Raw genomic sequence first — 15,325 nt, 5'->3', positions numbered from 1 at the left:
TCACCATCTTCAACTCATAATCAATATATTCATTTCTTTTGTATGAGGGTTTCTCAGTCATTGCACTATTGGCATTTTGAGCCAGACAATTTTTTGCTGTGGGGAGCTGTCCTGCTCATTGTATGATGTTTAGCAGCCTCTCTACCCACTAGATGCCAGTAACAACCCATCACCCACCCCTGCAAGTATGAAAACTAAAAGTGTCTCTAGGCATTGTCAAATGTCCCATGTTGGGGGAGGTATAAACTAGCCCCTCACTGGGAACCATGTCTTTACATGAACTAGCTTTTGTGGAAACACTGGGGAGAAAAAATAAAGATAAAAATAAGCAACGCCTAGTTATACTTAGAACATAAGTGGTAATTTCCTTTCATCCTTAGAAAGTTCCTCATTTCATCCTTACCCCCCCCCCACCAACAAAGAAATTCTCCTTAAACTGGGCTATTCTGAGCACCCCATCATGTATCAAGCCTGCGAACTGCCTCAACCAAGAGTTGTAGTAAGAAATATGCTACACATTTATGAGGACTATATGGTGACCACAAATTGACTCAAAGCTTATAAACAATCCCAATATGAATATAATGAGGAAAATGCTCAGAACCTTGTAGAATGAAGACAGAAACACGATCTACCTTGGAGAAACCCCAGGATAATAAAATACTGCCAACATGGTCTTACTTTCTTACTTCACGCCAACATCTTGACACAGCCAACATTTATGAAGCATCTACTATAGGGCAGGGAATACACTAGGTACTTTTCTACTCCTTACCCCATCTGATTTTCCTACCAATCTGATAAGAAAGACATTATCTGTTTTGCAGAGGGGCTCAGAGGAGTAAAATGCCTTGCCCAAGGTCACAAAGCTCATCAGTGATGTCAAAACTTGAGTCTGAACAAGCACTAGCTCCAAACCCAGCGCTGTATTGCAATATTTCACAAGAAAACAAGTAGCCACAGTCAGTGAAGAACAAAGAAGGTAACACCATCGTTTCATTTATACTTTATGCACAGATAAGAGACAAAAGGATATATTTCAAAATGTCAACAGTGGTCACCTACAGAAAACAAGCTTACCAGTTATTTTTTCCTTGGTGCTCTTCTGCATTTTCCAAATTGTTTCACTCTAAATATGTATTACCTATGTAATAAAAAGTAATTAAAACCCAATTCCAATGACAAAAATAACTCAAGGAAGTATCAAAATGTAATGCCAGTTTCAATGAACCACTACCACAATTTCTCACTTATGAGACTGCCAATGATTAAGAAGTTTCATGACAACATTCGGTTTTAACAAGGTTCTGGGAAAACAAGTAGTTGTATATACTTTTACTAGAAATTTAAGTTAGTAGAATTTTAAGTTAGTACAAAGCTCTTCAGACAGTAACCTGGCAAGATCCATCATAATGTGATGTGTGTGCGTGCTCTTTTTCTCAGCAGCTCCACCTCTAAGAATTTATCCCATGGGTGTACCACAGATACCATATACATAAATATATACTCAAAAGATATTTGCTTCCCACCAATAGAATTGGGACAGTGGATTCAAAGCAGTCATTAGAGAAAATGAGGTATATCCCTAGATACTATTGCACAAAGTTATCCAATACATAGTGTTAAGTAAACATCAAGTTCTATAATAGCATGTATAGAAGGGTTCAAGAATATACAGGTATTTATTACGTATGAATGTGTATGCAAACATGTGTCAGTGTGCAGGAATCTGCATGTGTCTATGTGGTTGTGTATAAGCTTAAAATGCATAGAAAATTCTGTAAGTACATGGAAGAAACCATTAATATTAATTATACCTGGAGAGTAAAACTAAAAGGTGGGAAGGAAGGAAATGAACTTTTATTTTCATTTTTATACAACTTACTAAATTGTTTTATAATATTTCTTCATAAATATGTATCTTGCTATAAACAAAAATAGAGCTTTTGTTTGGGTTTGGTTTTGCTTTTTAAGAGACAAGAAGCCCAGCTCTCATGCAATGGCCTGAAAACAAAGCAACATATGAAATAGAACTGTCCTCTGTTACAACAGCAAATGATCACAAAACAAGACAGTGTGTGAAAGCCTCCCAGGCTCTGTGTGCCAATGAGGCATAATGGAGACAGTTCTCTCCTGGCACACTGAGAGACAAAGCCAGGCTCCTACCCCATTAGGGGATTTAGTGGCTGGATTTTAAGGCCAATAATTAAAGTGAAATGCTACTACACATTTCTCTTTTTTTAAGTTCATTTATTTCTTTTGAGAGAGAGAGAGAGAGAGAGAATGTGCAAGTGGGGAAGGGGCAAAGAGAGAGGGAGAGAAAGAATCCCAAGCAGGCTCCACACTACCAGTGCAGAGCCTGATGCAGGGCTCCAATTCACGAACGGTGGGATCATGACCTGAGCCAAAGTCAGATGCTTAACCAATGGAGCCACCCAGGTGCCCCACTGCTATCCATTTCAAGGCAACCTAAGCCAATTTTCTTAGCAGTTAAAATCCAGTTTTTACCGTTATATTCCTCCAACTTGTCTCCGTTTAAAGTAGCTGATAGATCTTGGCCACAGGGTGCCCAAGACCTCAACTCTCTTCCTCTGCAAATGTGTCACTCTTCAGTATGTTAGAAGACCTGGAGCCTGCTGCTGGTTTAGATGCACATCAGCTCACTGACCTCTACAGAGCTTCCCATCTCTAAAATCTTGTTAATGCCACCGATTTCACTGGGACATTCAACATTCTAAGAACTAAGTAGGAGAGAGTATAGAAAAACATGTTGTCAACACTAAGATGCTATGAGAACATTAGTTCATTTGAATTTTAAAAAGTTGACCATTAATGTTGAACAGTAATAGTCACTGATATCATCTCTGGTATATAAATCCTGTCTACAGTCTCGAATACCTATGAAGCTATGAAGGAACCTCAAATCCTTTCTTGATGCAAGCAGACAAAATGGTCTCTTACAAATACAACTCACACTTCACTTGTCCCCCTTCCCTCCCAGCTCACTAAGTGCTGGTTTTAACAGTCACATACCCTTTTGCAGGCCTTGGCCCCTCTTCCAGGTCTTTGCTGAACCTAGTACTTGAAATGCTCTACATACAGCTCGCTCTCTCTCTCTCTCTCTCTCTCTCTCTCACTCACTCTGTCTCTTTTTCCTGTTTGTGTCTGTTTCTTCAGATGTCACCTCAAATACTACCTCCTCAGAAAGGCCTTACTGGATCGTGCTCTGTAAATTAGGCTTCCCTCCTCCCCACCACCACCTTGAGTTCTTCTCTCCCTCACTCTAGCCCCTCCGTGGCATTTAGCATACCTTATAATCCTTTATCTTGGTTTACTGGTTTATGGTATGTCTTGTGCTCTACAATATAAGCTCATAAGCACCGAAGTCTTATCTGTCTCGTCCTCCACTGTATCCCCATGGCTAGAACAGTGCTGGCATATAACAGGCGGTCAGGAAACATTTATGAAATGAATGAATGCAGAATTACCCACCACAAAGTGTTTTCCTCCACATTCCCACATTTCCCCCTCGCCTATGAAACTGGCAGGGTCAGTCTGATTTTTCTCATTTGAATTACCTGCCCAACGTCACAGCTTATAAATGACAAAGCCAGAGCTTACATCTAGGGTTTCTAACTCATGGTTCCCTAATATCCCACTGTTCAATAGCATCCACAAATTTGGACTTGAAAGGGTTGAAAATACAGCCATTTATCTAGGCTTTAGCAAGAGGGGAAGGGAAGAGAAAGATCTGCTTTCCTGCAGGGGTGAGGTAGGAGAGACAGGGAGGGGGAAATGGTGTGTTATTATCTTGCATTCCCTAGCTGCAAATTAGTAAGTAAAATTCTTTCCTTCATCTGAATGAAACGCAGCTACCTCTGGGATGGAGGCTTATGAAACCTCTCATCACCAAGTCACAGTGCAGAACACTTGGCTAATTGAAACAGCAAGTGAAATTTTAGGTAGGTCAGATGCAATTACCCAATTTGGAAAGTGACACCAGTGTTCACACTCATTGGATCACAAGCAGCAAGCAGCCTGGGATCTAAGTCACACATGTACACCCCCACACAAATACCCCCCAAACTACAGTCATCCACACACCTTCCTACAGCATGGGGTTCCAAGTCTCCCCAATATGCTGACTCACTTACTGGGGAAAAGGGGAGGACATGCAAATAGGAGAGGGGAAGAAGAGAGAGGGGGACAAGGAAGCTGAAGATGCAGGAGAAGGAGGAAGAGAAGGCAGAAGGAAGAGAATATTGGGAAGAAGGATCACAGAAGAGAGAGACAACGAAGGGAGAATAAGCAGCAAAGAGAAATGTCAGCCTGCTGATTTTTGCTGTGATGCTCAAGTGACCAAAGGCTGACACAAGGCAGTCCTTGAGAATTTCTGGGGGTCAGGGTGTTGTTGTTTTTTTCAGACATTTGTCTGTTTCCAAGAATTCCTGCTTCAATAATCATCCTGCAAGTTTCTCTGGTGTTTGAGCTTTCTTCCCGTGCCTCCATCACCAAGAAAGGGCCCAGAGCCTGGGGCTTGCCCCTGAGAATGGGCATAAGGGCAGGCTGGCTACTTTACACCATCCTGGCCTCCGGCCACTGGCCTGGAGTCAGCCCAGTGCCGCAGAATTTCAGTTCTAGCATTTCCACCGATTACCTTACTCCTCCGCTAGGCAAACACAGGCCCTCCTCCTGCCTCCTACCTCCTCCACAGCACTCCCATGGAGATCTGCACAGCCTAATGGGCAACCTACCAAAAAGCTGAAAGCCTGGTGAAACCTTGTGCCAACCTGACAGCATATCCAGCCCTCTCTCTAGTATGCTCACGATGCATAGAAAACCCCTGGTCACATTTTCCACTTCCACTTTTTAGCTGTCAGTCTGTCCATTCTTTTGTGCAATGCTTTCCAGACCTACTTCTTTCTTTTTTTCACTGGGCTGTCCTTATTTCTCAGGTCATCAACCTAATGGGCATTTACTTATTCTCCCTGTCCCCCAGGTACATGCACCCCCTCTGTCAGTATGCCCCCTCCCTAAATCATAAATCCCTGGGGCCCAGGAACCTGTGTTTTCAACCAGCATCTCAGGAAAATCTGATGCAGGCAGGACACACTTGGGAACCACAGATGGGGTCCATCTTTTATGCAGCTGCAGAATGTCTCCAGTGCTCACTTATTACAGTCTTCTCTCTGGAACTGCAGCAAGACCTTTGTGGGCCCTAGGCACTTCTGCCCCCGTGTGCTCATTCCTCCATTTAAAAAAAAAATATATATATATATATACATATATATATATAAATATATATATTTATGTTTATATATATTTAAATATATACATTAATGTTCATTTATTTTTGAGAGAGAGACAGACATACAACATGGTGGGGGAGGGGCAGAAAGAGAAGGAGGCACAGAATTCAAAGCAGGTTCCAGGTTCTGAGCTGTCAGCACAGACCCCAACACAGGGCTCAAACTCACAAACCATGAAACCATGACCTGAGCTGAAGTGAGATGCTTAACCAACTGAGACACCCAGGCACCACTCACTGCACTGGTATGAAAACGAATTCCTTAATTCCCTACAGTTATACTCATTTATTTTATTCTGCTTTGTAAAAGAAATTAAAATTAAAACATTTTTCTTGGCCTTAAAATTATTCTGATCCCTAGGTGCTATGCCTGTGGATAACTCAGCCCTGCCTCAGCCCCTCTCCCAAATCTGCAGGATCCTCCCATTGCCTACAGAATAAAGTCCAACCTTCTCAGCTGGCTCACCCTGATCTAGGTTCAATCTGTATTCCCAACGCCATCCACTGTAGCTCTTCCAACCCATATAGGCTCCAGCTTCCAGGCCTAAATGTAGTTCTTTCAACACACCATGCATGTATGATGATACCACTATGCCCTAGCTCTCAGCCCAAATCAATTTTCCTTTCCTTCTCTACCTACTGACCTCCCGCTCAAACAGCACTTTCTACTCTGGCCTTCCCTAGTCGCACTGGTTGAAATTAAGCATCATTCTTCTGCACTCCATAGCACTATATGTGTCTATTATTATACCACTTATTCGCCCTGCCTTTTGCCAAATATACCCAATTCTGAAATGCACTTCTTTTACAGTATAACGTGTCTTTCTTTTTTTTTAATTTAGTTATTTATTTTTGAGAGGGAGAGAGAGTGGAGGAGAGTCAGAGAGAGAGAGAATCCCAAGCAGGCTCTGCACTGACAGTGCAGAGCCCAGTGTGGGGCTAGAACTCACAAACTGTGACATCATGAGCTGAGCCAATCAACAGTCGGACGCTTAACTGACCAACCCAGGCTACAGCATAACATTTCTAAAGTCAGAAAGTGGCTGTAACACGTGCCAAACTCACCAGCCACCAGGTATAGTACTACACTTGAACATGTCAACAGTAATTTTCTGCATGTGCAAACCCAACCTGCGTAGCAAGCACTGAATCATCTGATTGCTTCCTTGTGGGGTTATTTGCATTGTTAACATCACACACAGCTGAATTTTAATTTTTTATCCTTAGTACCTTTTTAAATTATGCTTTGATGTATTACTGAAATAAAAAGCTATTTTGGACTAGGCTATGGCCTGTAGATGTCAAGTAAAGCCAATAAACGAAGTAGAAATTGCCAGATCTCTTGGCACATGTCATGAAATTTCCTAATTCCTTGGACCATGAAGAACTTATTATTCAGACATTGAACTGCTCTGTCAAAAGCTTCTAAGTAATTTCAAGAGATGTTGTTTAGTATACAATAACTATAATTTAGTTTTCTCCTGAGCCAATGAGGAAATGTACAATTTAAACTCCAGAATTCTTGCATGCCTGGGTGCCTCAGTCGGTTAAGCATCTGACTTTAGCTCAGGTCATGATCTCACGGCTCATGGGTTTGTGAGTTCAAGTCCTGCATTGGGCTCTGTCTCCCTCTCTCTCTGCCCCTTGTGCTCTCTCTCTCAAAAATAAAATAAACATTAAAAAAATAAACCCCAGGATTCTTTAATTCACCTCAAAATTATAGACTCTTTCCAAAAGGAGTTCAAAATGGTGAGTACAGGTTATAAAAGGTTACCATAATGCTTACCTACAACTGCAGATGACCAAAGGTGAAACAAAGAATTTTTACTTTGAGAGAGAAAGTGAGAGGGTAAGCAGGGGAGGGGTAGAAGTAAAGGGAGGGAGAGAATCTTAAGCAGGCTCTGCAGTCAGCATAGAGCCTGACACAAGGCTCCATCTCATGATGGTGAGATAATGACCTGAGCCAAAACCAAGAGTCAGACACTTACTGACTGAGCAACCTAGATACCCCAAAAATTTTTAATAAAAAACCTGAAAATAGTGAAGATTCCAAACTTGTGATACTGATGAAGAAACACACAAATCTACAGATAAAAATCATCTATTGTTAGTTCATTAAAAAAAATTATACACATTTAGTTTTGTTTTTTTTCTGCTAAAAAAATTATCTTAATGATGAATGGCATAATACAATGCATTTTTTTTTTTGGTCAAAAAAGCAGTCTTTTGGTAAGCTTATTATTTCTTTACATTTCCACATTAGAAATCTCTTGGGGGTCTGGGACTATGTATTAATTATCTTTCTCTCCCCTCTAGTGTCCTTGCATATGAAAAATGCTCATTACTGAGTTGGTCTAGCTTTCTGCCAACAGTTTCATTTCTATTAAGTCTGGCCTCATTTCTATTAAAATCTAGCTGTATGCTTATTTTTTGAGTTGGATGGGTACATTTCATTAAAAATGCCCTTTTTGAAAATTCAAAATCAGTTCATGCTTTTATTCATTCGAGTATTTATCAGTGCCACACAGTGACAAGAAGACAAGGGTGAGTAAGACACAGCCCTGTTCTGAACTTTACTTACAGTCTAGAGGGAAAGAGAGGCCAAGCAACATATCACAAACCAGTGTGATGAGAGGTATGGCAGGGACATACAAGCTGCTGGAGGCGCAGGCAGAATGGTCATCCCATGCAGCCTCCAGGGTAAAGGAGCTGAAGAATGAGTAGAAAATAACCTGGAAAAGTGGACATCTAGGTGGCTATGGGAGAAGCTGGCCTAACCTGACAGAACAGTGTACATGAAAGCATAGAGATGGGGGTGGGAGGACCCACCAGGGGAGAAAGGACAAGAAGTTCTACTGGGCTGGCTTGCAGAGGTACCATGATGGGCTTCCGAGGTCCAGTTAAGATAAAGTCCAGTTCTGGGCTTTATCCTGAGAGCAGTGGGGATATATTTTCATTGGCAAGATATTATTCCATGAAGTCATAAAGTGGTACCAATTATATTGTTCTCCAATCTCTATATTGGTGTCATATAAGGATGTAATCAGTCTTAGTCAATACTGCTTTTTTTTTCCTGCCTTCCTTTATTTCTAGCATTTTAAAATTCTTTATGTTATATGTAAGTCAAGAGAGATACCTTATTTATAAGATTCAAAGTGAAAAACAACTATATTCATTTCAGTTACCTCAGACACCCCTATTTCTCCTTACTGCAGAGAAAGAAGCAAACAGAAACATTCACCACTAAATTCTTCATTTGCAATCCTATGGACATTTATTTTTATTTTTTTAAATTTTTTTAATGTTTATTTTTTTTGAGAGAGAGAGACAGAGCACGAGTGGGGAAGGAACAGAGAGAGAGACAGACAGACAGACAGAATCTGAAGCAGGCTCCAGGCTCTGAGCTGTCAGCACAGAGCCTGATGCAGGGCTCAAACCCACGAACTGCAAGATCATGACCCAAGCCGAAGTCAGACACTTAACCAACTGACCCACCCAGGTGCCCCTATTTTTATATTTTCCATTGCATTCTTTTCTGTAACCCTTAATTCTTTTTTTAACAAGAGCATGGAAAACCTACATAATAAAAACTTTTATAATAAAAATTGACTAAAAAACCTTGCTAAAGTTAAAAAAATTATATATTATATATACACACATGTTTATATATATATATGTATGTGTATATATTATGCATGTATATGTATGCATGTATGTATGCATGTATGTATATATGTATATGTGTATGTATGTATATGTGTATATGTGTGTATGTATGTGTGTATGTGTATGTATGCATGTATATATGTATGTGTATATATGTATGCATATATATATACACATACATATATACACACACACATATATGTATATATATACATATATATATATGTACGATTAGAAATAAACTGGACTAAGAAGAGAAACAGGATATGTTCTCTCATTTTCTAAGGGTGGCCATGTGGGTAAGGGATTGGATTTATTTTGTATCTAGAGAGCAAAAAGTCCAATTTTGCTTAAATAAAAGGATGAGAACAGTGGAAACGTATAGCGTCAAAGGCAGTGATAGCTCCATCACAGAAGGTGCATATCATAGACTATATGGTCACCTTTCTAAAACTCGATTCAAAAGATTCCCCTTTTAAGTCTATGAAACCTGGCAGTCTCCGAGCAAATTTGAACTTTGACACAGATGCATCCTTAAATGGCTATCCAGAAACATTCAAACTTTAGCCACACATTAAATAAATTAGTAAATCACTTTCCCTTCACCTTACAAGACCCTTAAATGCACAGGTATTCCTAAGAAAGGAATATTAGCACATATATGCTTATATTATTTCAACGAAGGATGAAGTTATCCAAATAAATACTTCATAATGTTAAAGCCTGATTTTTTTTAACGTTTATTTATTTTTGAGACAGAGAGAGACAGAGCATGAACAGGGGAGGGGCAGAGAGAGAGGGAGACACAGAATCAGAAGCAGGCTCCACGCTCTGAGCCATCAGCTCAGAGCCCGACGCAGGGCTTGAACTCATGGACCGCAAGATCGTGACCTGAGCTGAAGTCGGCCACTTAACTGACTGAGCCACCCAGGCGCCCTGAAAGCCTGATTTAAAATGTAGATGCTGTGTTTAAACACTACATCCTACAGAATAGGATTTTTTAAAGGTAATTTTTGCTTTCAATCAGATTTATACTAAACAGGAAAGTATTTTATTTTAGCATTCTTCATTATCTTTATACTCTTAAGTCCCATTAAAATCTGGAAACAGTTTTTAATTGGACTTCTGTTTTATGGCTTGTCATTACAAACTTGGTAAGTAAAACCTAATGTTGGAACAATTGAGTGACTCAAGACTGGGCGTTCTACATTTGTGGATTCTGCTTTCCATGGTAGGTGAAATGTGCCCAAAAGAAATACGGGGTTTCTGAGCTAATGAACTGGGAAAGCTGCAGTGCCATCTGGGAAATGAGAGGATGACCTTTGAATGACAATCTTTTCTAAAGAATAATTCAAATGAAGAGAAAGTGAGCCAGGGCAGGCAGACAGCTCTAGAAACAGTTCTGGCTTAGGGGCTGCTCTGGAATCCACCACTTGAGAGTCTGTTGACTAAGAAAGTCATTATACTTCTCTGAACATCTGTCATTCTTTCATCTAAAAACAGAGGGGAAATCCAAGGAGATAATATTGTTTCCATCTCAATAATTAGTTGATATTATTACCTACACAGGAAAACAGTTCCGTTCAATGGAGAAAAACTTAGAGCTCAGAGTCAGAAAACCTGAATCTTGCTGTCAACTAAGTAGCTATTTTACCTTGAACAAGTCTCCTACCATCTCTAAGAATAAGCTTCCTCATCTAATTGGAAAGACACAGACAGCAACATGAAGAAAAACTGCAAATGTATCCTAATGTTGTTTTAAGCTTCAAACTAAAAGCTCTATTTTAAGAACAACTATTATGATTATTTTATAAATGGGGAAGAGGCTTAAAATTTTTCTAGGTTCTACAGCTAGTAACAATAGTGCAGATGTTTGATATCTAATCTCTAAGACTAGACATATGCCACTTACCCTACCTAATAGATTTCTGGGGAAACGAAATAAGATAAGTGTCCAAAATGAACTACTGGGATCTCATCAAGATAAAAAGCTTCCACACAGAGAAGGAAACAATCAATAAAACTAACCAGCAATCAACAGAATGGGAGATGATATCCGCAAATGACATATCAGATAAAGGGTTAGTATCCAAAATCTGTAAAGAACTTATCCAACTCGTCGACACCCAAAAAACAATCCAGTGAAGAAATGGGCAAAAGACATGAACAGACCTTTTCTAAATAAGACATCCAGATGGCTAACAGACACATGAAAAGATGTTTGATGTCACTCATTATCAGGGAAACACAGGTCAAAACCACCATGAGGTACCACCCCACACCTGTCAAAATGGATAAAATTAACAACTCAGCAACAAGAGATGTTGGCAAGGATGTGGAGAAAGGGGGACACTTTTGCAGTGTTGGTGAGAATGCAAACTGGTGCACCCATTCTGGAGAACAGCATGGAAGTTCCTCAAAAAATTAAAAATAGAGCTGCCCTACAACCCAGTAATTGCACTACTAGGTATTTATCCAAAAGATACAAAAATGCTGATTCAAAGGGGCACATGCACTTCAACGTTTATAGCAGCACTATCGACAATGGCCAAAGTATGGAAAGAGCCCAAATGTGCATCAACTGATGAATGGATAAAGAAGATGTGGTGTGTGTGTGTGTGTGTGTGTGTGTGTGTGTGTGTGTGTGTATGTGTGTGTGAATATATATATGGAATATTACTCGGTGGTCAAAAATAATGAAATCTTGCCATTTGCAACAATGTGGATGGAACTAGAATGTATTATGCTAAGCGAAATAAGTCAGGCAGAGAAAGACAAATATATTATTTCACTCATATGTGAAATTTAAGAAACATGGGGCACCTGGGTGGATCAGTCAGTTAAGTGTCAGACTCTTGATTTCAGCTTGGGTCATGATCTTATGGTTTGTGCATTCAAGCCCCATGTCAGGCTCTACACAGAGCCTTCTTGGGATCCTCTCTCTCCGCCTCCACTCCGTCATGTGCTCATACGCTCTCTCTCAAAAATAAATAAACTTCAAATAAATTTTAAAAAAAGAAACAAAACAGATGAACATAGGTCTGAGAAGGGAAGGAAAAATAAGGTTAAAACAGAGAGAAAGGCAAACCATAAGAAACTCTTAAATACAGAAAACAAACCGAGGGTTGCTGGAGGGGTGTTGGGTGGAGGATTGTGCTAAATGGGTGACAGCCATTAAGGAAGGCACTTGTTGGGATGAGCACTGGGTGTTACATGTAAGTGATGAATCACTAAATTCTACTCTGGAAAGTATCTTTACACTATATGCCAACTAACTTGGATATAAATAGATGGATAGATAGAAAGATAAAGATAAAATGTTCTACCTATTATAAATAGTTAGACAAGCATAGGGTATTATTAAAACTAAGCTTTAAGTCCTCTAGATTTATTTTTAAATCCTCTAGACATACTTTTTCCACTCATAAACATTTCTATTAGACCAAAAGCCCCATGAACCACCTATTCTATCTAGCATGTCACAGTACAATGAGTTGAATAAATGGGTAGATCACTGCTGCTTTAGAAATGATCCATGAGTTTAATTAAATGTCTTAAACAAATGGATACATTTACACTGCACAAGGCCATTCTTTGAGGATCTGAGAAGAAAGAACTATAATTAGACAAGATAGATATAGTTGCACTAGTCAATGAAACTTGCTACCCACTAAAAGAAACCCCACTCTCAGGGCCCAATCGTTCATCCAAACTGAACAAAGAGCATCCTCCCAGACTTCGCTCGATTGCAATTATGCATCAAACTAGTCAGAAGATAAACAGTACTGCCCTAAGGCAGCCACAACATTCCCCTAACCAGAAAGAGGAGTGGGGAAAGGGAGGAATCCCTGCAACCTCTTCATACAAGGCTAGTTTGATCAAATTGAAGAATCAACTCCTAGCAAAGCGCTTTAGAGATAACAATATTCTTAATAAAATGTTTTCTCATTATAAAAGTTTATCAATTCATTTTTATTCTCTAAACCTATTGAAAAAGTGATTTGGTAAAAAAGACAATCCTCAAAAATCCAGAATTTACTATATAGGCTGCTGTGTGTTTGAGCTACTACTACTATTATATGAGCCCCCTAAAGGCCAGAAGTGTCCTTAGCACAGTACCTGGCATATAACAGACTCAGGAAATAGGTGTTAAATTTATTCTAGGATGTAACAAACTTTAAAAACAAATTCCAATTCTTAAAACAAAAATCCCTATGAAAAGTGAAAACTACACAAAATTTCATATTTCTTTCATTTTCCAGAAGTGGGGCTCTCCCTCACTCATTTGAAAACTGTTCATTCCATTTCAGTCATGTGTGTACTTGTCCACTACGTTCCAGAAAGGATTATGATGGCATCATTTGGAATGCATGAATCTTTTTTTAAGATTTAAAAGAGATCACATCCAGGCAAAAGATGCTCTGGACTTTATCAAAGATTTGAAAATCATAAATCAAATACCCGTGTACAACATCAACACCAAAGCTGTTAGAACCATTAGTCCCTTCGGGTAACTTTAGCTTTAATTTAAAATGGTCCTGAGAAAACACTGCACCAACACCTTATTTAACTTCAGTAAGAGCTTGTATGGGTAAAATATGTTTTCAGGCCAGGACACTTGAACATATGTAAACAATATTTTATCCCACTTATGGGATGAGGAAAATAGAAAATGGTAGTCCAGGGAGAGCCATTACACGATTAAAAGAAACAAGCATTTATTTCCAAAGTGCAGGAATTAAATTCAGTTTCTTTTCATTACTTCCCAAAAAACCCAACATGAATCTTTCCTCTGGATTCCTCAGTTGTCCAATATATTAAAGTTACCTATGTAGAACAAAACACTGAGCACTTCAATTATAAATTATCTCTATGTAAACAATCCTCTGATCCTGGTTCCTTGAAAAGGTGAGCAAACAGCTATAATAATACCCCTGGTCCAACATACGTATATTAAATGACAGTTTTGCTATGGAAATCACTAAAAGAGCATTTCCAACAGAGAGAAATCCAACTTGTCAAAATGCTTTATAAACGAAGGTTGCAAGCCCAGATACAAAGTTTAGAGGCATTTTCATTTTCCTTACATGTAAAGTTTATGATATATTAGTACACTCAATGCAAAAAAGATAAGATCAAAGTCAATAGCCGATGAAATAAATTTCATCGTACAAAGCCTAAAGCTGTGTAAAAGATCTCTAGATAAAAATTTGCTCAAGGTAAAAATTGCTCAAGAAAGGTAACAACATTAACCCTAGCAGACAGCCAAACTGAGAAGAGGCACAGCTTTACAGAATTGCAAATGACATCAGCATTACGAGAATAATAATTGGAATAAATACCGTCTGCAGGCTGCAAAAACATTCAACGCACTTGCTCCTTCACCTCTCCCCCTCATCCAGCTGGGTAGTGAAGGCAGCTGCCTCTCCCTGCCCTCCTTCCCAGTGGCTCCTCGCGCCACCCTCTCCCTTCTCGCCTCCACCCCTTCCCTCCCCTTTCCCCTCCTCTCCCCGCCTCCAGCTGGTGTATTCAGCAGCCTAGCGAGATTAAGAGGCGCTCGCTACAGTCACTGGGCCTCAAGACAGATCTAACGTTTCCTAGCTCCAGGAACTAGAGAAATTAGAGACGCGACACCCTGGTGGTATTAGATGCCTTCGCTCCATCCCGGCCCCTCCCAGGCCAAGGCTGAGGTGGGAGCCTCGGGCTAGCGGAGTGGGCCGCCTCTTGGAGGACCCAGTGGAGTTCAGCGGGGCGCACCCCGCCGCCAGCGCTACCTGAGCTGTCCATGGTGCTGGCGCGTTCCTGAGGCTGCTGGGCGGGACTCCGCGCCGCCGCCGCCCCGGCGTTCACTCTCTGCTTGCCGCCACCCGCGCCGCTTCCCGCACTTAAGTCCCGGTTACTGTCCACCAGCTGCAAGGATTCGTAACCATCGTTGCTGGTCTTTTTCCGGTAGCTCCCGAGGAGACTCATGGGCAAGCCCAGAGAAGAGGGGGGAAAAAATCAACCTGGGAAACGAAGGGGAGGTGGAAGGTGGAAAGGGCTCGAAGGAGGAATTAAAAAAAAAAAAAAAAAAAAAAAGGAAAAAAAGAAAGAAAGAAAGAAAAAGAAAAAAAAACCATCAAGTGTCCGACATGACGCATAGATGAGTGAAAGAGGGAGCGGCCACCAGAGAGGAGCTTGGCGGGGCGCGCGGCAAAGCCACCGCCCTGGGCAAAGAGAGGCTCTGGGCGCCCGGCGCGACCGAGGTTGAAAAAGAGGGCGCGGGCGGGAGGGCTAGCGGGTGCGCGCGTCCTCGGCGCCGCCGCGGAGCCGCGGGCCCTGCCGAGCTCCGGGACCCGGGCCAGCCACCCT

The 15,325-nt window shown here is 40.6% G+C and overlaps 1 protein-coding gene across 4 annotated transcripts in view; it reads right to left on the bottom strand.

Annotated features, from left to right (window-relative positions):
- DNAJC6 (DnaJ heat shock protein family (Hsp40) member C6) overlaps positions 1–15,010 on the bottom strand; it is a 101,019-nt gene extending 86,009 nt beyond the window's left edge. For 2 of the 4 annotated variants that reach the window (XM_042952083.1, XM_042952088.1), the window contains exon 1: positions 14,749–15,010. In XM_042952083.1, the coding sequence (XP_042808017.1) occupies positions 14,749–14,944 (196 nt within the window). In that variant the 5' untranslated portion in view covers positions 14,945–15,010. Of the gene's footprint in view, positions 1–1,080; positions 1,145–2,508; positions 2,724–14,748 lie in introns of those variants that run through there. The other 2 variants (XM_042952084.1, XM_042952086.1) reach the window with 2 other exon arrangements.
- Between the last annotated feature and the right edge of the window lie 315 nt (positions 15,011–15,325).

The sequence above is a fragment of the Panthera leo genome, chromosome C1 (assembly GCF_018350215.1).
Source record: "Panthera leo isolate Ple1 chromosome C1, P.leo_Ple1_pat1.1, whole genome shotgun sequence".
NCBI classification, from domain to species: Eukaryota; Metazoa; Chordata; class Mammalia; order Carnivora; family Felidae; genus Panthera; species Panthera leo.
The sequence above is the reverse complement of the archived record's forward strand: the minus strand, read 5'-3'. Positions and strand labels throughout refer to the sequence as shown.